Raw genomic sequence first — 23,180 nt, forward strand, 5'->3', positions numbered from 1 at the left:
CGACTACTGTTGAGTATTAAACTTAAAATGCTGGCGTCGAATAACAAAAAAATATAAGATGTAAATAATAAGAAAGCAAAACGTGGAATGTTTTTTAATCAATTTCCTCCTTTTATTAAAGAAAAAAATAAATCTCTGCCTTAATTGTTATGTACTCCTAACGTTCTTTTTCTTGCTTTTGGATTACGTCAGTAACATTTACTCATTAGGAAGGGTAATTTCACAGAATCATGATCATAATATTATTTAAACAGAAGAGGAAATGCAAACTAAGCATCTTGGCCAGCCAATTTCGAGCGTCTCAAAATCATATAGCTACTTAGCTTTAGTAACAAGAACAGTGACAAAAGGGTGAATTAGACATAACAACTCTGCAAGCAGCAACCTTTAGATTGCAGGTCAGCATCGAACATTCTATGCCGGTAGACTGCAGCTTTTAAAATTACACCTTCTGGACTAAGCATCTTCTTCAGTCCTAGGCCACTGACTTTATACTGCTGTTAGAACTCATATATATGGGATCAGATAGCAGCGAGCTTGTTTGCCTGTTAATCTGTGATGGCAGTCGCTAAAGTTTCATTAGCGAATTCCTCAACCTTTTGCTGAAATGAACCAACAGTACTCGAGTAGCAATTGAACTGCAGTTTCAGAAAAAAAAAAAGGAGATCAACATCTGCTGTGATGTATAGGAAGAGAAATCAGAGTAACAAAGGGCCTCTGATGAAAAGCCGAAGCATTTAAGCTGCAGGATTGGACTTACATTATGGACTATTTCTTCTAGTTTGGCAAGGAGTTCTTGCTGTTTGGCCTTTCCAGATTCTCTGACTGCATCAGCTTCTCGACAATAGCTATCACCCTTTTAAGAAAGATAAGAATCTAGTTAACTTGGTACAGTTCATAAAACCATGATAATTGCTCACCATGCAGATTTTCAGTAAACTAGAAATCACAACTTTGAAGAAAAACAAAGATTTGATTGATGATTATGGGTACAAACTTTAAGTAGGTGGAGCTATGAAAAGCATCTGGCTCTCCGCATATGTGTCGTTGGGATAATAGGTAGAAGAAATGCTCAAAACTACTATGTAGTGTGTGCAACAAAAGTCAAATTGATATTGTTATTTCTATTCTCACGAGTGACAAGGTCTAGGGACTACCTTAGCAACGATATCTTCTACTTTTCTTTCCCTAGCTTCAAGACATTGTAGCTTCCATTCCATTTCTGCCCTTACAGTGTTAAGCCTCTGAGTTTCCTCTGCTAGTCTCATGTCTTTCTGTTTTTCAGCTTCCTTGAGCAGCTTCTCAGCTTGCTTCGCTGGTGGAAAGATTTTATGCCAAATAAAAAGTTAAAAGGATAACACTCCATCTCATGACCAACAATGAGGATTTAAATAACCACCTTTCTCTTGCTGTTCATTAACTTTGGCTTCGAGGGACATAATCAAAACACTCTCATCACTCAACTTGGCTTTCAGTGCCTTAACTGCCTTCTCTATTGATTTGGCTGAAGTCACCTGAGAAATAACAGTTGTATAAGAAGAATTATTCAAGTGTTTGTAGTTAAAAAAAACTTAAAAAGCACGACTTGGAATGCCATATTATAGTGCACTTTAATTTTTAGTTTTTTACTCAAATAGAACTTTGCTTAGCTCAAAATTAAATCGTCAAATGTGTTAACATCAATATGCATGTCATTTTCTAAATTATCAACTGACAGTCAGCAAGAAGACTGAATTCACTATTTACCATGGATAGTCGTATATCTAGATTAATTTCTGGTGAAAGTTCATGAATCAGAAAAGAAATCTAGTGACACGATGCGAGTTTAATGCGATACTCGAGTTCTGAAAGCTAACCGTACTTGTTCCTGTATAGCCTGCATCTTAGAGAAGTGCTTAGACAACTTCTCATAGGCCTGCAAAAGTAGAATTACTATGTTAACAAAGCAAATTCAAGTGGTATGAAGACATAATTACTAATTAGTGACTTCCTAACAATATGCATCAGGAATATGCAAAACATGGAAAAGAAAAGTCAACTTGTAACAGCATACAGTACATCATATCCATATTTCTAGTCGAGTTCATATTCTCTGTATTATCTAACTAATTATCGATCTCTAACCTTGTTAATGGTAGAACATCATGATACTCAAGAATGGGAATAATACATCTCTGTTTACTATTTCATTATCTTTCTTTATGTGTTAATTTCAGCCTATACACAAGATATGCGCTCCTTGATATCCAGAAAAGAACATGATACTAAGGTAAAGAGCAGCATTGTCATCAATTCAGATAGAAATGTATTGCAGATGGTAAAAATAAAAAACTGTTGCCTTCTTGCAGCTAATATTACCAAAAAGCATGTCTCCTACTTCGAGTTTCAACAATAAAAGCTAACCAAATATTATTACCTTTGAGTACATCTCCAAAGTTAAAGTTTTCTCTTGAACACTCTGCATTGCCAGCTTTTCAGAGTTTCTCACCTCAACTCGAGTTGATTTCTTCTCTTCGAGGGCTCTCTTTGGATAAGGAGAAAAAAAAAATGAAAACAGGCTATTTAGATTCTAGTACCACTTCGAATGACGATTAAGTACAGAAACATGTCGAAAAAAAAATACTTGCTCATAACAAATCCTAAGGTAACTGAATGTAGATAAGTACGAGGTTCTCAGATAACAAAAAGTTATGTCATCCATAACTAAAAATGTGTTCGACTAAATTAAGAAAATATTACAAGGATAATATGATCTTAAATAATCATCACCTTAATCCTCATTCTCCAGTAAATGAAAAATAATACTCCAAGGTTATTATGACTTCAAACTTGCAGTAAATGAAAAAGAATTTTAGTATTTTACTGTGCCCATTCTTAAGACAGGAAATAGCAGCTAACATAACCATAGATCCCACCTGTAACTTATCTGGTGATTGAACAATTTTAGACAATAACTTCGAATTTTCTTGGGCATTTTTCACTAACTCAAAATCAGCTTGAGAGATCTGCAAGAATTGTTATCACAGATCAAGCATCAATAAGTCCAGATATCAAAATTTGCTAGTTCCTAATAAATAAAATTATAAAACCTTGTCATTGAGAGATTCCGTCTTCTCTTTGAGCCCCTTGGCCTGTGTCTTCAATGACATCTGCTGCTTGTTGTAGTTCTGGATGGTCTGCCGCAACTCTTTGACCTCCGCATCCAACTGTTGAACTACAGGCTCCTCCATCTGGGTTGCAACCTCATGGTCCAGAAGTTCCCTGTTCAACTGCAATAAACACACATTTCCCAATCAACTTTTCGTCTTATCTAAACTCCTTATACAAATCACAAATATCAAGTAGATAGAAATTAAACCTCATCAATCTTTGCTCTGAGCTCTGCCTGCCGTTCCTCTGGGTTCGGGAACTCATTCACAACAGGTTTCAGCAACGCCAACTTCTCTTCCCTAACCGATAAATATACAAAGATCAAACTTTTAACCAAAATACAGAATACTCAACAAAAATTGAAGCCCTAGTTCTCAAAGAAGCCTCCTTTTCCAATAATTCCGAAGATCCCACCTGTAATAGAGGTAATTGACGAGCGCGCTAAGAATCTGAGACGTTCGCTTGGCATTGGGTTTCAAAAGATCCTGCAGAGCGAACCCGGTGAACTGAATTGAAGCGAGGAATTGCTTGACCTTGCAGTTGAGCTTGAGTACTCGGATGGCGTCGGCATGGTGGTCGGGATTGTCAAGGAGCTCCAAGGCGCCGAATCCGATCTGAGCATCTGGGTCGTCTCTGCAAAGAAGAGAAAGATGGAAGTTAGGATCGTCGTTAGGATTACGTTTTTGAGAGGGGAGAGGAATGGAAATACCCGAGAGGGTCGATGCAGGCGAAGAAGTTGGAGAAGATGGATTCGATGAGTTCAGGGGAGGGGTTGGCGAGTTCGTCGGGGGTCATCGAGGGGTCGGCGATTCCCTCGCCGACGAGGACCGACACGATTTCCGAGGCCGCCATCTCCGGGAACGAGAAGCTCGACATCTCTCTCTCTCTCTCTCTCTCTCTCTCTCTCTCTCTCTCTCTCTCTCTCTCTCTCTCTCTCTTCTTTTCTTTTTCCCGCCGAATGAGTTGGATGTTTTTATTTTCGATAGAACTAAATTGCGGTGTGTTTCCCAAAAGGACTCTTGAAAAGAATTCCCAGGAAAATAATATTCCTAAAAGTGTTGCAATTATTAGGTTATTAGGCATTCTTTATCAGAATTAAATGCTGTTCCACTTGGCTTGGTTTGAGTTAAACGACTGTTTACTCCATCGCTAGGCTCGCCCTGATGATATCCATTGTAAGACCTTTTATCAAACATTTGGCATGCAAACCGCGACATTTACCATCAGACCAACAAAGATAATTCTTGCCAACTTAAAACAGAAATCAAAACGAAGCTACCCCACAACTGAGAAAGTTGGCAATCAAAGGCTAAAAGAATGTAGAGACAAATGTTATAGAAGGTTTAGTCAGGTTCTTACCCTCCTTCCATCAAAAGTTTGGGAAGTAAATCATAGTAACAAGAACAACAAACAAAAAATCTTTTATTCCCAATTACTTGGGCACAAAGTATGGCTACATAAATAAACTGGTAATCCTTTGTCCAGTGATCAAAAGAATTACAAAGTTGAGCAAAACAAATAGATACACTTGTATCTTCTGTATGTGCATTGATGATGGAAACAATGAAGGCAGTTAACAGTCAGTAAGCTATAACCAAATCTATGAGCTTGCTATCAAAATGTAATCACCAATAATCTCCACAGGAGCATTCCCCATCTTTGAAACGATGAAACCGCTTGATATCTCTTAGTATAATTTCTCTCTGAAATAGTTTGCTTGCGAACTTCATCAAAGAATGGCAATCCCCACACACTCTGAGGTTCTTCACTATCCTAATGTCTTCTTCCTCAGCAGCGCTTAGAAGCCCGAAAGCAAGGGCCAATTTCTCGCTATGACATGCCAAAGAATCCTCCTTATCTTCTTCCTCAATGTTATGAAGCACCCACTCTGTGTTCGGCTCATAGCCTAATTCCCTTGCCCGCATTGCTAGTTCTTCTAGCTTCCCATATATCTCTTTTGTACGCAGGTGAGACCGATCTCCCGCGACAAAATGATATACATTTCCTTCCACCTCAATGTAGCTCCATCCAGGCGCCTTTTCTACTCCATTGTCCTTCATATTAATCCTCACCTTCTCAACATCCTCCCATCTACCTGCACCAGCATACATGTTCGAAAGGAAAACATAGCCACCACGATGACTTGGTTTGAGTTTGAGAAGCTTCTCTGCTGCAAACTCAGCCAATTGGACATTCTTATGAGCTCGACAAGCACTAAACATTGCACCCCAGATCACAAAGTCCGGTTCTATGGGCATAGCTTTGATAAATGCCAAGGCTTCATCCAGCCGCCCTGCTCTTCCAAACAAGTCCACCATGCAAGAATAGTGCTTCACGGTTGGCTCAATCTTGTACTCATATCTCATGCTATCATATATCTGGAGCCCTCTCTCTACCTTACCCGAATGTGAGCATGCCATAAGCACAGCCAAGAAGACGCCGTCGTCCGCTTTGACTCGTGCACGCTTCATGTCCTCGAAGCAGCAGAGGGCCTGTTGCCAGTGCCCATGGACTGCCCACCCCATCATCATGGCAGACCAAGCGAGGATATCCCTCTCCTTCATTCCAGCAAACATCTGGCTCGCACATTTGATTCTCCCACACTTGGCATACATATCAACCAATGCAGTCCCAATTGCCCCGTCTGCTGGGAAACCATTCTGCTTAACATAATTGTGAATCCGAACCCCACAATCCAGAGCCCCCATTCTCGTACAAGCCGAAAGGACAGCAGCAATCGTGAACACGTTCGGCCTTACACCAGCACCAAGCATTCTCTCAAAAGTATCCACCGCCCGCTTGTTATCACCATTCCGTGAAAAACCCACCACCATTGTTGTCCAAGAAACAACAGTCCTCTCCGGCATTTGGTCGAAAAGTTCGGCAGCAGCCTCGACGTCCCCGTTTTTCAACAACCCATGAATCATACTATTCCAGGAGGCAGTCGTCCGCTCCGGCATCGAGTCAAAGAGCCTTCTTGCGGAAACCGAGTCATCCAACTGACAGTACCCATTGATGGAAACGTTCCAAAGGAGGAAATTTGCGGCCTTGTGCCAGTGAGGAGTTTCGTCAAACAACTGGAGGGCGAGTACGGGGAGGCGGAGCTTGACGTAGGCATCGGCTAGGGAGGTGCGGACGAACGGGTCAAGGTCGAGGGCAGGCTTGGCGGCGGCGGCGTGGAGGGCCGCGGTGGCGGAAACGGAATGGAGGGAGGCGGCTGAGCGAAGGGCCAAGGGGAGGGAAAGGCGGGAGATGCGGAGGAAGGGGAAGAGGGAGAGGGAGAGGTGGGAGAGATGGAGGTCGGTGAATGAGCGTAGGAGGGCGAGGGAGAGGCGAGGGGAGAGGAAGAAGAGGTGGCGGCGGAGGAGGTGTGAGTGGATCTGTTTGAGGCGGAGAGGGGAGTGGGAGGAGGAGTGGATGAGGGAGAGTAAGAAGGATTCAGAAGGAGAAAGGATGGTATTATTCATGGGATATTATTATTTTTATAGTTCTATGATGTTCCTTCCTTGCTTTGCATAATATGACATAAATAGAAGGACCGGTCAAACTATTTGAGGCTTGAGCACAGTATCGGATCATACGTTGAACTCATCGTGCCAATAACTATCGATACGAAGATGAAGCCTTAATTTGGTTGATACCACCAGCGAACCCAAATGCCAAATAACCTTCGAAGGACGACTTTGTTCGCACCTTCTGCAAAAAGCTTCTTTGGAACATGATGCCCACTCGTTCCTTTTTTTTACATGGGATGATTTGATTATGGGGGCAAGACTCGAGTAGTATTCTGGGGCTATTAATCATCTCTTTTTTGGGTGTAGATACGCAGGAAATCTTTGGGCTAACGTTGGGGAGGAGCATGCATGGCGAGGTAGTGATTCAATTGATTCACCACCACTTGGTATGTCAGAGTCCTAGATAGAAGGAACAATTGATTCAAGGGTCTGCTCATTTCCAAACCTTTGGATCCTCTAGAATCAGAGGAATGCTCCCCTAATGGTGGGATGTTGCTGAACTTGTTCTCCCTTGATATTGTAAGGGTATATGCCAATTTTGTGTTGTTTTAGGGCTATTCATATGCTCTAAAATTTTGTATGGATGAAGGTGTTTAATTGTTTTAATGAAACAGGGCGTTTGTCTTTTATCAACAAAAAAAGAAAAAGAAAAAAAGAATTAAAGGAATGATTCTTTCTTTGGCATGGATATGGTTCAGCTGCCAAGCTCAACCCATAAGGTGGTTCACCTAGCTTGCCAACTATGATTGTTCCTTGTAGGTAGACTCACCTTCTTGAATGTAGCTCAAATATGGGGCTCCCAATCATGTTGAACATGAGTGGTCCGTTTTTTTATCTTAATTGAGTGGTCAAGGCAGGGTGAGAACCAAACTCGAGGGGGTTTCAGCTTTACTAGCGAAGGTGTTGGCGATTCATTCTAGATTTTCAGCTTGCAAGATGTGTCCTTGAGACTAATTCTACAGAGCTAGTTCACATCTTGCGTAAGAAGATTTTAGTTTCTTGGCGTAGTCGAAACATTATTTTTAACTCCCTGTTTAATTCATAAATTTTTTTTTCTTATTTTAAAATACAACTCTTTATTCTATAATAATAGCTACTGAGCTATATCATAATAACATCATTCTATAATATAAATACTAGTCATCAAAATTATATCTTATATCACACGTTAACCATTTGCTAATTTACTCTTAGCATCTATCTCATCAACCACCTTTTATATCATCAAATGGTATTCACGGTGATTTCATAAAAAATAAAATAAGTTTTTTTTCCTTCACTTTATATTGCATCAAAAGTAATTAGTATACTCTTATTATAGAATATAAATGAACATAAGAATAATTATTCATAAAAGAAGGACCTCATTTTGAGAATAATAAAGAAGATTAGGTGTTCTAGAATTGATCTTATTCTTAAAGTAAACGAGACAAAGTGTTTTACTATTCTATTTCCTTTTTGAATGTCTCTATCTAGGGTGTAATCGGTCTACCGATGTTTTACTTTAGGACAAGACAATCTAATTCCCTCTAAGTTATGCAATCTCCACTTTTGACTGTTCTTCTGAAAGTTTAGGCAAAAATAATATTAATTGATTACAGCTTCTTTTCTTTAATAAGAGGACCCTTCCTACTAAGTGACACCATTCGAGCAACAATTCACAATACATTAGTGTGCATTCAATAACATTCAAATTGATCTAAATATAGCATGTTTAGATTGAAACTCAGTATTTGTCATGCCACTGTGCTCAAAAGTCTCTTTTTTGTTGATTAATTAAGCTTAGCAATTTGTCACAATTTAATACACTTAGAAGAAGAAAAGAGATAAGGTTGTAGCTCTTTAACAAGCTCTACACTTGACTAATATACAGACTGATAAACAGAGAAGCTCAGTGTCAAGTACAATACCAATCACAAGTATTCAAGCAAGGAAACAAAGGAAGTATGACAACATCTTTAAAAATAAGTCTCTCGCTTGGTCAACATTAGCAATACCATAAGTTGAAGTAAAAAAGCTTGAAGTGGTAACACAAGCAAATGCAATATGACATCTTATAGCACAATCAACACCACATTAGACCTGAAAGTGCAAATCTACAATTCAAAAAATACAAACCCTAAACAAGCAAAAGAAAAGAGAGGGAGATGCTGACTAGGTTAAAGTAACTTTGGAATAGATACATCCTCTCTTATAAGTATAAATCCCCACCAAATAACACACAACTTTGAGAAAAATAGAGACATCGCAACATTAATTGGACAACACCGAAGCTACAATACGTTGAGAGATGATGGACAATGGAAGTGGCAAAATCTGATGTCAAGGCAATAGGAGGAGGCTAAATCGATCAAAGCAAGGGTCTAATTACTGCCACAGATGATGAGAGTCCTCACAGGGTGGGATTAGTGAAGTCGGCATTAGATACGACGACGAGCGACAAAATGAAGAAGGCTAAAATGGATGGCCTTGGAGAGGGAGTAGTGAACGATAGAGATCTATAGAGAATATTGAAGGGAAGAGGTCAAAGGGGCAAGAGAGAACATCGGAAAGCAAAGCAAAGGGAGGTAGGTATAGATGAAGAAAGAGATAAATGCTAATAAAAGAAGCGACAAAGAAAAAGAGAGAAAAATTTATAAAAAGAAAGAGAGGAGAAAATAAAAAGAGGGGAAAGAATTCCTCCTCTCCACCTAGCCAAATGACTTGTGAGAAGACTACCGACTAAAATTTGACCGAAAAAACCCTCATAAGAGAAGAAGACGTTGAACTCCAGTAAAGATGCTATGGCTAGTGAAAGGAAAATTAGAAATGACTAAATATTCAACAACAATATATTATTATTGTACATGGGGCTGTAGTCTACCTAAAGATAAACTGATATTTTGATAATTTCATAATGAAGCCAAGTCTCTGAAATTAGTTCGGATTCGTACCGACTAAATATCTAGTCGAGATTGCTTTTGTGATGCATATCTTATCAATTATCAATTAGGAAAGTCAAATTATTTTTAAATGGATTCGGATGGATTTAAGTAGAATATCGTACCAACTTTCGACTTGAATACTAAATTAGAGACAATTTCAAATCTAAGTTTACTTTGTTGGATTAAATCGTGGTTCACATTAATTATTTCTTATACAAATCTTGGAAAATATATTCTGGAAAGTCAAAGGGCAAGGGGACGGTCCATATGGAATTGGAACCCGTCCACCCACCCATTCCATAGTACGCTGGGGAGGGATAAGGACGAATCCGGAGCCGCTAAAGTAAGCCGTCAATTACAAACCCTCTCAAAGTCCACGTGGACGGAACCTGCGTGCGGAGGACGCACCGCCCCACGGCCCACACACCATAATATCGAAGTCCCAATCTCCGTACGAACCATCCCGCTTAGTCCATCCAGTTCGTCCGTATCAGAACCCGATCAAATCTGACGGTTAGTTTTATTCCCGCATGTGGTTTAATATGCGGCACTAGGGCGGACTTGAGGAAAAGGATTAAATTGGACTCTGAAAACTCCCGCTCCCAAACGGTATAAAAATGGGGGCGAAATGCCTTCTGTTCGAATCGAGATTATTAATTTTCTCTCTTATTTTTTCCTTTTCCTAGTGGAATATAGTTGGCTCGTCTTCTCGAAGTAATCGAGGGTTAGGGTTTTGCGATCGGGATGTCAGGAGCTGGACAAGACGAGGACAAGAAGCCGGCGGATCAAACCGCGCACATCAATCTCAAAGTCAAAGGGCAGGTCAGGTTTCCTTTGATTTCTTTCTTTGAGAAGATCTTTTACCTTCTTTTTTTTGAATTTGCGATGCAATAGTTAGTGTAGTGTACGATTTATGATATTCTCCCCCCTGTTTGAGGCTTCGTAGGCTGCTTAATTGTGTGATTAACCTCAACATCTTGAAGTAGATGCAAGATTGGTATACTGCTAATCCCATCTTTGCTGTTGTTTTCCTAGGAAAAATCGTCTCTTTGTATAGATTTTGGGAGAGCTTATATGGAGATTTTAGATGGTTTTTATTAATAATAATTTGCGACATCCTGCGATTATATCATAGATTTCAGTTAATTAAAGGTTCTTTCCCTGTAGATAGTGGTTAAGTTAGTTGCTTCTCTCATGGCAGAAAAGCTTGCTTGTTATTAGCGTTAGTAATTTAAGAACATTAATTTTAAATTTTCGGATCAAAATTGTGTCTCTCTCCTTTTGGTTTCATCATGATCTTTCTCTGGATAGTTTTATTTTATAGTAGTTAGTCTGCCCTTCTTTAGTTCTTTTGCCATTCTTGACGATGAATTGTAATTGGAGTTTAGTGAATAAAATTCTGCCCATGCCACTGGTTTGTGTCCGAGATTCTGAGATCATATGCAGACTTTGTTATGGTGATAAGTTTGAACTGAAACTTTTAGTCGTTACTGTAATGACCACAACTAAATCCACTAATTTGTCCTTATATTCATATTATATTGCTTTGATCTTGTGCATCTAAATGCTTCTTAAGTAACTACTTGAGGCTGATGAGATGTTGAGCGTATAGGATTGGAGACCAATTCATTTAAAGTTCAACAGTATGTTGTTATCTTCTGTGCTGGTTAAGTTGTGACACAAGTCATAATTTGACTACTCACTTTAACCGTTAGCATTTAAACAAGTTCTTTTGCCTTTCATAGGATGGAAACGAGGTGTTCTTCAGGATCAAGCGCAGCACTCAGCTGCGCAAGCTCATGAATGCCTACTGTGATCGCCAGTCCGTGGATTTCAACTCCATTGCTTTCCTGTTTGATGGCCGCAGGCTGCGAGGGGAGCAGACTCCGGATGAAGTACCTACCTGCAATTTCTATCTTGCTAGCTAGTTAATTTATATGATCCTTATCACACCTTCGCCAATTTTCTTTTATTTGGATTCAGCTGGAGATGGAAGATGGAGATGAGATTGATGCAATGCTGCACCAAACTGGAGGAGGCGAACGAAGTGCATAAAAAGAGTACTTGACTTTTGTTTGCGTAAAAAAAATCTAGGAGTCCTGTAAAGAGGCTAGCGGCTAGAGGACTCCAGGCTTCTGCATTATCTGATTACTTATCTTATATAATGGAAGCTTAATTTTCAAAGTTTGAAGTATCGGAATGCCCTTGATATAGTCTGATCGTACTTTGAGGTTCTTTTTTCCTGGAAACTATGCATCTTGGCTCTCTCTGAGCATCTGAAATTCTTGAGGTGATTTCTCCGTGAGCATCAGTCATTGATTTTGATGGGTACTTGGCAAGATTCATACCTGCTTTACCTATTCAAAACGGCGGACACGAATTACACCGTCATCAGGAAGCATTCCATCATACAGTCAATGCCTATTGAGTTCTCTTTCATCATTCAGCAAAGCAAATATGTCACATTGATTGGAATACAAAGTGATATCTAGTAACAAAGCCAGTCCACAAAAATAAGAAAATAGAAAAACTTCAATAACCCACATTCAACTTGAACTGCTTTGACAGAAAACTTGAACAGGGACGAATTACTCGAGTGCTGACCTTGCTTTAACCTTGCTTTAGCAATTCGTGATAAAAGTCACTGCATTTCTCTCAAAATAAAAGTTACATCTCTGAATCATTACTGTTCCCATTCAACACGCAAGCAAAAATCGTCAGAAAAGCTTATTAGCGTGCACCTACGCCTTGCAAGAAACAGTTCTATCTCATGTCCCTTTTGAAAGACGGGATACAGCCAGAGCAACCTCAGATATCGGTGACAATAAAAATCAAGTACCAAGTATCGACCGGATATTTGGTTCGGACATGAGTTATCGGAAGTAAAACTAGCACTCCTAGGGCCGCTGTCTGGAAGTATCGATAAGGCTTGCTGGCACTGAGCATTCTATTTCCTCTTTTATGTTCACAACGTTCACCTGCAAAAGAAGGGTGATAAATCACATGTTCCAGAAGTTCTTCACTATCCACACATTTGGAGTCACAATTTACATTAACTACTATTAGAAAATTTATAAATAGAACGTACAACTTGAATGCCTTGACATCAATCAAAACTTAATCATAATGGCAAATAGTTAGCATGTGGGACCTAGTCCAAGATATGCATAGAAAGCTATCCATAATTAAAGTAAGACTTTGGCTTCCTTTCTTTTCTACTCACCGTATTATTCCCTAAAGGTCAATCCTTAGACATGTTACTTAAGAAAATTAAAAAAACATTACTACAACATGAAATAAGTTGTCAAATTAGACTATAGGATAACCTGCAAGTGCGGAACAACCTCGAAGCAACTCCTCCAAGATTAATCTTTACATCTATATGTTAATATGTATGTGCATCTGCAATACATGGTGGCATTATGCATATGTTATAATGTCCAATCACTTCTGTCTCGTAGGCCCGGCCCGACTAGAGAGGACAAACATATATATATATATATATATATATATATATATATATATATATATATATATATATATATATATACATTTATCCTATATATGACTGCTCATGAAACATGACAAAGATACAAAGTACGAATACAACATGACATGGCTACAGCTGACATGCGAATTGTTGGAAGGCAATGAAATAATGTGCTTAAAATATGCAATACACGAGTACAGATACAATATTGTGTATGATTGTATTCCATTTAATTGGAAAACGTTGTAACAATCTGTAAACAAAAGCTAACATCTATATCAAAATTTCCAAGATATCATATAAAATATTAGTTACTAAGATGCAAAAGAAAATAAGAGTTCTCACCTGCAAAATGTGGGACTCCCCTCTGTGACATTCGTACCTAACTTGCTCTTCTTCCAGATATTGATTACTGTCATATTATAACATCATAAGTCAATATTTATTGAACAAAGAGCCTCTCCAATACATAAAAGAAATAAGAAGCGGTAGCCTCTTTTAACATTACTCATCTTGAAGGTTCCTCTTGTAACTGATCAATATTATAAACCTTCTCTCAAAGGTATCATACTGGTATCCTACAGTATCCTTGGAGTATCTGCACTTCACTTTTCATTTTGAAAAATTGGATACTCATAGGAATTATTAGACATGTAACCCACAAGTATCCCTCAAAGATCATATTTCTTATTGTATCTGACAGGTCAGAGTATGGCATTGTCTATGCCTCCTAGTGAGCGTATGGATCACATTTGAATACAATTGTATTTGAGACTTGCACCATATGGTCCATATAAATGGTTAACCTGCCAATAACTGGCCTAAAATATGTCTAATAGTTTATACAGTGGCCGAGTTTTATGAAGGTGAATAGTGAAAGAATTCTTTATCAAAAGGAAGCATTAAAGAAAATCTACTTTCATCACAAAATAGATTAAAGTGCTCTTTGAGACTGCAAGCCTGGCCAAACTTTGTCAGTATTAGATTGTCTGAAACTGCACAATGAGACAAAGACGACGACATATTGGGTTATGCCATTGATGACCATGAATATCACTTCTAAAGCACCATTGATTTTTCTGTTACCACACTAAACAATTCCAAGACCTTCCCTTAGCTGTATGGTCAGGTTTGAGCTGAAAGTGATGTGACCAAAATGATTATCTGTAATAATTCTTAATAAATGCAAAAGGCCATATGTTTGGCAAGGTTTTGTAATGTTTCTTTGGAAAGGAAAAGACACTAAATATACTTCTATGCACTAATAGGTGATTGAGAGTAAGAATCGATATTCCCTGAAAGAAATAAGAAATTATGAACGGATCATCCAAGAAACAAGTCTCTACATTATATATGCTTTAATCCATATATCCCCGAAACAAATATAATCAAGTTTGCCGTGAAAGAAATTCTGAATGGATCATCGAAGAAACAAGTATTTAAAGACCCTACCCACGTTTCAATGATTAACAAAAAAATGCTATGTATCACAAGCCATTATAACTATCAACAAGAACAACAAGGTCGGGAAACTAAACTAATTAATGCTTCAACTTGTGCTAATGTTAGCAAAATTCTTCTCGTCTTGGTACAAGCATCATAGCAAGCATGAAACACACCTATATAAAGATTAACGAATCAACTATATTAGCAAGACTTAAACATGTAAGACCAACATTCTACAACAGAAGTATGTAATCAAATCCATTTCATTAAACAGGACCAATGTTGACAACTAAATGATTCATGAATTTACCAATGAATATAACGGACGGAAATAAATTAGAAATGGAATCACCAAACTAATGGATGTTGTAAGAAATAAATACAAGGAGAATTTTTCCGCAATCAACACCCAAAACTTTATTATTCATCAGCAACTCTCAAGCCATAGATGAGTTTGTTATCAAATAACATTTCTATCTGGCAGCTAAAATAAAAAATCAATCACAAACAATTTTGCATGCATTTTAATTCCTCTAAGGAACACTAGAACTAGGCAAAAGTCGAATGGAAATCACCACTTAATTCATCTCACTGATACGAACCATAAGACAAATGGATCAAGAAAAATTCCCCTATCGTTCAAGCATGACTATATGAATGGATGATGATCCCATGGCCCGAGTGACAACGAGAGAGAGCACGCCAGTAAACAGTCATGGCCTCGAGCATGATTGCCGACCGGCGTGCTCTCTCTCATCGTCAACCGTGGCAGCGATAGAGCTTAGATCCACCATTTCCTGCCCATCCACAAGAACAATCCATGAAACTAAACAAATAAGCATGTTATCAAACACGATTCCTCTATCAAATGAACCAGAAGTGAAGCACACTTAGTGTTTATTCAGATCTCTCAGATCTCTCCAACAAACCAAGCCCTAAACCGCGAAGATTCGATCCATCGTAGCTAACTGCAACGTCTAAAACACTAACCACTTCAAGTAAAAAGTTCTAAAGAAAATAACAAACAATCCTGCAAAAGTCATGAGATCTTTTGAACAAGAACGAGATCATCCAAAAAAGTAACGAGTCACAGATCTTGATCTAGGAAAAACAAGCTTTCAAGATCTCATCTCTCCATCAACGTCGAAATCAAAACAAACAAAAAAAAAAAATCTAGAACAAGAAGGAGAAGCATAAGCAGAAACAAGGCGAAGAGATCGCCGATAAAAAGGATCGAGGAAAATTTATTTAATAAATTAGCAGTAGCTCGAAGGAACAAGACGATGCTTAGTAAACTAGTAGTACATTCTCATGATTGGGGATTATATACTGATTTAAATCGGGGATTAAATCGATTTAATTAAAAGAGTTAAAACTTGGAGGGGGATAAATTAAGGGAGACGTGTCGGTGGGAGCGGATGGCCGGGTTCCTCCCCTGGCGTAGAAAGTCGACACGCGTCCCTCTGGAAGGAGGAGGGAATGGGCAGTCAATAGTACGGAAATGCCCCTGGTGTTAACGAGAGTCCAGACGCGTTCCCTTTAACTTGTTGTGACGGGACGCTGTCCTCTTTGGTCATATCGCTTTAATGGTCGGGAGAAGAAAAGAATTAGAAATGATTTTTACGAAATTCTCATTGGCCAATTTTAGTCATCCTATGAGTAAATAATAATTAATGGGTGACAATTAAAAATTACTAGTTATTCTTAATTCTGTCGGGTGCGGATCTTGACGGCTTTTCAAACCCGACATGAACAGAAACCATTTATTATTAGTCTCCTAGCTAAATTCTCATCTTTTATCCACTCCCAAAATTCTCGTACCGTTGCAATGGCCAAGAGCGAGGCTAATCTTTTATCTACTCTTGATCTCGAATGGTTTGTCGCATGTGTGTTCTTTTGAATCGTTTCTTGGCCATCAACACAAAATCGAAGTTCAAGTAGGATAATGGCGTCCGCCGCCAAGGACTGGAGCAACGTGGTCAAGAGGAACCCGCTCCGTGTAAGCGACTTCTCCTATTTTACGTTAGCCAGATCGATTCGTTACTCGTACATAACTTGCAATGAGTTCTATGTTTGGTGGATGTTGGAAGATTGTGTTTTTGATGCTTACTAATTTGTTCAAAATCCCAACTTGAGAAAAGTTTTGATTCTGAGAAGGGAAAAAGACTTTGTTTGATTCCCAAATCCACCTTAGGGTTCAAGTTTTGACGATATTTAGTCGGGAGGTTGGGGAAATTATGGTATACTCTTCTCACGAAAATGTATAACTTTTACTTCATTGTAAGGGTCTGAGACAAGTGAACATGATTCGTTTATGTTTAATTACCATAGTATCGATTCTGCTTCTTTTTGTATTTTTATTAGTCTAATCCATCTCTAATCTCTCTTGCTTTACACTTGTCTTGATTTCCAGGGGCTGCAAAGCCCATGCTTTAATGAGTATTGGAGTAAAAGTCACATGGTGCAATATAGAAGGAAGCACCGTATCATTCTCGTATGTCTTTTCTCCGACGAACTCAATTATGTAGATGCATTGCTTATATGATCAGTTAATAGAACAAGTTTAGATTTGGGATGAAGGTTTTGATTCTTATGTTTGAACTTATGACTACAAATTTGTTATGTCTTTTTTACTTGTTATCAATGGTCATCCAACATACATCCTATTTTTCCTGTGTTCTCATGATTAGGATTGTCTTTGTGAATTTTGCCAATTAAATCATAACTCAACTTCATTCACTATATCTCCGATCCCAATTCAGTGTTCTTTCTTGATAAATCATGGAACAAACCAAGTGTCATGTGCCTTAATTCAAATTCTTTATGCCGCAACAGCGAGAAACAAATATCATGCAGCTTGGTATTTCTCCCAGGAAAACAACATAATGCAGAGAAAGGCACAATGTGGGACTTCATCGAGCATGCAGAGAAGCCTGAATTCTGATACTCTGCTTGCTGATTCTCGAACTTCTGTTCAAGGGAGTACTGCTCCTCTTGTTCAAGCACTGAAATCTACTGCCAAGCAAGATGTTTCCTGTTTTCACTTCCCTGGACATAACAGAGGGAAAGCTGCTCCTTCCTCACTTTCTGATCTCACTGGTTTGGGAACATTTTTACATGACTTACCTGAGCTTCCTGAGCTGGATGATCTGTTCTCCCCAAAAGGGGTGATTTTAGATGCTCAGAGACGGGCATCTGAATTGTTTGGTTCATCAAAGACATGGTTTCTTGTCGGTGGTACCACATGCGGAATCCAGGCTTCAATAATGGCTACTTGTTCCCCAGGTGAAACGCTTGTTCTACCTCGGAATTCTCATATTTCTGCGACTTCTGGTCTTGTTTTATCTGGTGCTGTGCCAAAATATATCATGCCCGAGTACAGTTCTCACTGGGACCTTGCTGGTGGAATAACACCATTACAGGTAGAGAAAGCATTACAAGAATTGGAGAAAGATGGAAAAGGAGCAGCTGCTGTTTTAGTCACTTCACCTACTTACCATGGCATATGCAGCGATGTAGAAGAGATTGCTAAGATCTGCCACTCTAGAAGCATCCCTGTGATAGTTGATGAAGCACATGGTGCTCATTTTGGGTTTCACCATGGGTTTCCTAGTACTGCACTCGAACAAGGTGCTGACCTAGCTGCCCAATCTACCCATAAAGTTCTATGCTCACTTACGCAGTCATCAATGCTGCACATGTCAGGAGATCTTGTGGATATGGATATGGTAAGCAGATGCCTTCAAACACTACAGAGCTCAAGTCCTAGTTATCTTCTTCTTGCATCTTTAGATGCTGCAAGAGCTCAACTAAGTGAAGATGCAAACATTTTTGACAAGTCTGTGGATATTTCCTTGGAAGCTAAGCACCAGCTCAGGATGATTCCAGGTATATCAGTTTTGGGATTGTCAAGCTTTGTTTCTGGTTTTCCTGCTATTGATCCCCTGCGAATCACTCTTGGTACTTCACAACTCTACAAGTCAGGATATGCAGCTGATGATTTGTTATGCGAAGAACATCGCATAATATCTGAGCTGGTAGGGACCAGATCTGTAACATTTGCTGTCAACCTGGGTACTCGCTGGGAGGATGTCCAAAGACTTGTTTTAGGGGTTAAGCATTTGTCAAAGAAAATCTTTCAGCCAAATGAACTACAAATATATACACAGAATAGTATTTGTTCTCCTTTTACCACCCTCTCGATGCAGTTAACTCCAAGGGAAACCTTCTTTGCAAAGAAGAGGAAAGTGCATATTGAGAAGAGCCTCGGTGAGATATGTGGCGAGCTAATCTGTCCATATCCACCTGGTATTCCAGTTCTTGTTCCTGGTGAAATTATAACTGAGGGTGCTTTATCTTATCTGTTGGATATTAGAAATATGGGTGCAACAATTAGTGGAGCAGCTGATAATAAATTATCTTCCCTACTGGTATGCAACTTGTAACACAAATTTTTCTGTGTAAAATTTACCAAAATACGAGAGCTACTGAGCAATGTAACCAAAATAATTTTAATCTGATTGCTTCAGAGTTCAGACAATTTCAGTAGTAATAGGATCTGTAATTTATCTGATAGTCATTACTTTACTCTGAATGGAAATGGTGAGAGGAATGAAATTAATCTTAAAGCATGAGATACAAAACAAATTTCTCACAGATAGCAATGTAGATAGCTCCCTTTGGGACTTTGCTTCTATGATCAGCTGATACTACCTTTTGATTTTCACCCACTGTTGCAGAAACAAGCATCAGTCTTATCCCTCGGAATACCTTGGAAAATGCTGATTACCTACTCTATCAGTTGTATGAAATCTGATTATTTTCAGATTGTTCTTGCCATAGCTTCCCGTTGCTTGCTTTGCAATTAGACAATCCAGTATTGGTTCTCAATCTGTTGCTAGTCCAATAATTCAATACCTCAGCTCTTTTGGATAAAAAAAATAGCAGATTTATACACAGAATTGTCTCAAGCTGGATTTCAAATGACAGGTACAGTTTTTTTCTTTCTTTCTACAAATGGTAGATAGGTCTGATGAGATTTGCAGTTCATGACCTCTCAGAGCCCCTGTTTGAACGCCAGCAGTGTACAGACACCTTCAATTCTTTTCAGGCTTGGGCTTTCGAAAGCCACCAGATCCCATTCGAGCACCCCGGAATATGAAACCTGAAATGCTGATCTGCAGCAAAGCATTTGAATGGAATTGTTGCTGTTTGAACGCATCCTCTAATTTGAGCCAAACTTTAGCACTATACTTTGATCATAACCTGCAATGAATTAATAACAATGCTCTACTTTTGACTGAATACAACATAAAGCAACTTGGCTGGTGGAGGTAGTAATACAGGAAAGAACAACTCAGAGTTCAGAGAATGTGCAGGGATATTAGATGGAGCCAGCTATATCTTCACTGCACATAGCAACTCAATAAGGGTCAGATTCACTGAGAGGTGACCCGGGAGGGCCCCTGAGGGTTCTTGTTACCAGACAGTGAATCGAATTGGAATAGGAGGTCCACTGTTATCTATGTCAGCAAGTGCAGAATCAATCACCTTATCAGGTACAATGTCTTCATCTCAAGATAGAATTGCACTTGTCTTATGTCTTTTCCATGCATGAGCTTGCTCTCCTGTCAAGAGGAAGCATCCTTACCGAATTAAGAACTGGGTAAGGAATCAAACAATTAAGCACCAATCACCAATCCTGGCAAAGGATAAGTCTCCTTGTGATCTGACACTAATAATCTCTCCCTTCACATGAGACAATCAACAAACTAACGGACAAACGCAGTTTTGGTGGTCTCAGGACCGTGAATTTTTTAGCAAAACAGAAGTGGCTGCATAAAACTAACGAAGTAAACTGGTGATTACTTGTATGCTTGGAATTACCAATAATAATGTAAAATTGCTAATCTTCTTTTGTTTTGTCTCTTTTGTCACAGGTTGCTTACAACAAGAAAAGAACACTTGGAAAACCAACTTCTTGTTTGCTTTCTAACAGAAAAGATTGTATCCGATCATCCTCCTGAGACAAAAGACAAAGATCTAAGCTAGGCCTAGGCTTCGGATGATAGGAATATAGAAAGTTTTAGATAAGCTGTCAAATCACGTGAACCACAAAAGGATACTCTTCTCGTGGGTGGCATGAAAAACTCGAGAGTTGTTTTATGAGGTCACAAGATAAAGAGATAACATAGCACGTCATGTAACTTTGGCAGAGGTGGATTTCTGAGGAGTATTAGTTATATGCCAACATTTCTTTTCATTTTTATTTTTTCAGTATGGATAAATAAGCCTATTTGGCATTATATATACACAATTTTATGAAGATACTCTTCCATGAAGCAGAACCTGTGACTTATATGCTTGATGAATTGAGGGGTTCACAAGTCTCAATAATTTTCTCTTATTCATAAAATCCAAGTTCACATGTATACAGTAGACTAATATGAAAGTGCTAAAAGGTACCATATCGAAACAAAAGCTCTATACAAGTTCACATGCATGCAGCACTCAGTCCTCATCACCATAGCCAAGAGAGAGAGATAGCAAGTAGCAAACAAGAACTCAATAGAAAGAACAAAGGATCTACACCCCACCATGGCCAAGCCCAAGGGGACCATGGAAGAGGTGTTGCGGGCCACCACCATGACCTTGAGCTGCTATGGCCAGCTCAAGCTGCCTCATGGAGAGGGAGGGGAAAGAGAGCAGCTCTGGAGTACCTCTATCCCATCTCTTCGTGCTGCTCACATTGTTGAATCCATCCCATCCAATATGACCCACATGTTGCACATCAGTTGGGAGACCAATCTCCATTTCCCTCTCCTCTTCATCCTCTTCATAGATTACAAACAACTGGGAGAAGCTGCTCTTGAAGCTCCTGATCAACTTCTGCAGCCCTGCAGAGATGTTAGGCTTCGGAAATGCGAGAAGCCGCGGCTTCGCGCCGCCTTGCCTCTCTCCTTCTCCACCTTCACCATAAACATAACAACATAAGAAGGAATTCTAACGACATACGAAGGAGAGGATATGAATGTATATACTTGATAGTAGTGAGATTGGTTGTGCATGAGATTTCTTTGCTTGTGTGTCGACAACGGCGACGCTTGACTGAGACACGCAACCTACTGAGAAGGGGAGGACCACAAACCTATCCATGCGCCTTTCTCTCATGGCTTCATGAAGGGAAGAGGGAAGAGGAGTATAAGGGGTGTGAGAAAAGGAGAGTAGAGAGAGGTGAGAAAAGGGGTAAGGGTGGTTATGAGCATGAAAGAAATGAATTGGCAAGTGGGTTTGTTATATTGGGGGGTGTTGGCTTTGTCATCAAGTGTGAATTATTCCAGGGTATATTACACAGGACTTAGCCAAGTTTGGTGAGAGAGAGAGAGAGAGAGAGAGAGAGAGAGAGAGAGAGAGAGAGAGAGAGAGAGAGAGAGGGTTGAGTTGGGTTGGGTTGGTTGGGTTGGTACCTACCTGTATACTGATTACAAGTTCAAATTTGTAGGCCAGACTGAGCTCACCAACTGCTAATTTTTGGCTATTTCAGAGTCTCTCCTACAGATGCCTTCTTATCTTGCAGGCTCATCTAAAGTGTTTATATCACTTGAGAACCAAGCATCAAGGCTTTAGAACCCTTCCATGTTTGCCTTTTTTCTTCTTCTCTCTATCTTCCAACTACTTCCATTCGAGAGTGAATTGGAAGCAATCTACAGCACTAATACTAGATAAAGTACTACAAGATGGGGACTCTGCAATTATATTGTCTTCATACTGGGTTAAACAATTGTCTATTATCTGAGTGGATGCAGAGAATCAAAGAGAGGAGTTAAGAACAAAAATTAAGAGAAATTGAGTGAAATTGGAGCTTTCAGGAGTCTCTTCTTTTTCCTTAAAAAGGTAGAGAGGCGCGGAGAGAAACAGAGAAGACACTGTTCTATTTCTATAAATCCACAATTTAGTCCTCAAATAATTATTCTTCTTTTCTCCTCTTTACAATTATTAATGATTTGCAAAAGATATCCGATTAAATTTTTGATCTTATGAGTTCTACGGGTTCATATACTATATTCCACTCCTCACATATTAGCTATATGACCTTGACTTAAATTCTCTGTTTGCAGTGACCTGAAGAAGTATTGACAGCATGCAGAATCCAAGCTCAATCTTCTAGTGATGGTACACATGACTCCATTAAAGTAGCGAGATGAAATCCCAATACACAAGCTTGCCTTCACTACTGTGATTCACCTTTCCTTCTACTTCATCACAGCTGATGAATTACTACAACAGCAAAGGCTGATGGAAACTTCTTGTATGAGCTTGAAGAACTGCCATTAAAAAAAAAACCTTGGAGGCCAGGAGAACTAGCCGTGAGAGTCAACAAAAGCTTATTCAATGATAGAAGCTAATATGATCAAATATATTTTCCTTAAAAGATACACTTCAAAGTTATCTCAGTAACTTTGGAGTCTGCAATGTAATGTTTCTAGCCACTGACTTTCCTATACTGGACGTAAACTTAGAATTCTTCCTCAATAGTAGTGCACCTGATATGTATCCGGATCCAGAGCCGGAGAACTATCTATCCGTCCGTTTGGATCCGCATACATTTTTCATCTGATTGCAACTGATATCTATATAACTACAAGTACAATTAAG

At 39.1% G+C, this 23,180-nt stretch overlaps 5 protein-coding genes and 1 long non-coding RNA gene across 10 annotated transcripts; 2 read left to right on the top strand and 4 right to left on the bottom strand.

Moving 5' to 3' along the window:
- Positions 1-218: 218 nt before the first annotated feature.
- Positions 219-4,204, bottom strand: LOC140795542 (kinetochore protein NUF2 homolog). The gene is made up of 11 exons (XM_073148177.1): positions 3,860-4,204; positions 3,565-3,783; positions 3,359-3,449; positions 3,090-3,269; positions 2,916-3,005; positions 2,417-2,524; positions 1,862-1,915; positions 1,400-1,514; positions 1,158-1,315; positions 761-856; positions 219-638 (listed from the first exon to the last, which is right to left on the bottom strand). Exons 1-11 carry the CDS (start codon positions 4,024-4,026, stop codon positions 549-551), a joined length of 1,368 nt encoding a protein of 455 aa, XP_073004278.1. The 5' UTR covers positions 4,027-4,204; the 3' UTR covers positions 219-548.
- Positions 4,205-4,544: 340 nt separating this feature from the next.
- On the bottom strand, positions 4,545-6,671 carry LOC140795543 (pentatricopeptide repeat-containing protein At1g04840). The gene has a single exon (XM_073148178.1). The coding sequence runs from the start codon at positions 6,615-6,617 to the stop codon at positions 4,776-4,778; it is 1,842 nt and encodes a 613-aa protein (XP_073004279.1). The 5' UTR covers positions 6,618-6,671; the 3' UTR covers positions 4,545-4,775.
- Positions 6,672-10,218: 3,547 nt separating this feature from the next.
- Positions 10,219-11,773, top strand: LOC140794918 (small ubiquitin-related modifier 2-like). Its single transcript, XM_073147198.1, has 3 exons — positions 10,219-10,411; positions 11,335-11,484; positions 11,573-11,773. The coding sequence occupies exons 1-3, from the start codon at positions 10,334-10,336 to the stop codon at positions 11,642-11,644; spliced, it is 300 nt and encodes a 99-aa protein (XP_073003299.1). The 5' UTR covers positions 10,219-10,333; the 3' UTR covers positions 11,645-11,773.
- A 225-nt stretch (positions 11,774-11,998) lies between these two features.
- Positions 11,999-15,885, bottom strand: LOC140794919 (uncharacterized). 2 transcript variants are annotated; one of them, XR_012110228.1, is made up of 4 exons: positions 15,416-15,885; positions 15,128-15,322; positions 13,425-13,491; positions 11,999-12,567 (listed from the first exon to the last, which is right to left on the bottom strand). It is a non-coding gene; the product is annotated as an uncharacterized lncRNA (long non-coding RNA). The 2 variants fall into 2 exon arrangements; XR_012110227.1 differs by having other exon boundaries at positions 15,128-15,862.
- Positions 15,886-16,323: 438 nt separating this feature from the next.
- LOC140795667 (uncharacterized) lies at positions 16,324-20,850 on the top strand. Of its 4 annotated transcripts, XR_012110333.1 has the most exons (6): positions 16,324-16,524; positions 16,939-17,019; positions 17,399-18,955; positions 19,265-19,514; positions 19,586-20,083; positions 20,465-20,850. XR_012110333.1 is itself a non-coding variant. In XM_073148361.1 (3 exons), the coding sequence occupies exons 1-3, from the start codon at positions 16,471-16,473 to the stop codon at positions 18,968-18,970; spliced, it is 1,707 nt and encodes a 568-aa protein (XP_073004462.1). In that variant the 5' UTR covers positions 16,324-16,470; the 3' UTR covers positions 18,971-19,153. The 4 variants fall into 4 exon arrangements, 1 of the variants encoding a protein (XP_073004462.1); XR_012110332.1 differs by having other exon boundaries at positions 19,265-20,083; XR_012110334.1 differs by lacking the exon at positions 16,939-17,019 and having other exon boundaries at positions 16,338-16,524; positions 19,265-20,083.
- Positions 20,851-20,896: 46 nt separating this feature from the next.
- On the bottom strand, positions 20,897-21,904 carry LOC140795668 (CRIB domain-containing protein RIC4-like). The gene is made up of 2 exons (XM_073148362.1): positions 21,566-21,904; positions 20,897-21,493 (listed from the first exon to the last, which is right to left on the bottom strand). Exons 1-2 carry the CDS (start codon positions 21,693-21,695, stop codon positions 21,111-21,113), a joined length of 513 nt encoding a protein of 170 aa, XP_073004463.1. The 5' UTR covers positions 21,696-21,904; the 3' UTR covers positions 20,897-21,110.
- Between the last annotated feature and the right edge of the window lie 1,276 nt (positions 21,905-23,180).

The sequence above is a fragment of the Typha latifolia genome, chromosome 9 (assembly GCF_019914945.1).
Source record: "Typha latifolia isolate L0001 chromosome 9, TyphaL0001v2, whole genome shotgun sequence".
In the NCBI taxonomy this organism is placed as follows: Eukaryota; Viridiplantae; Streptophyta; class Magnoliopsida; order Poales; family Typhaceae; genus Typha; species Typha latifolia.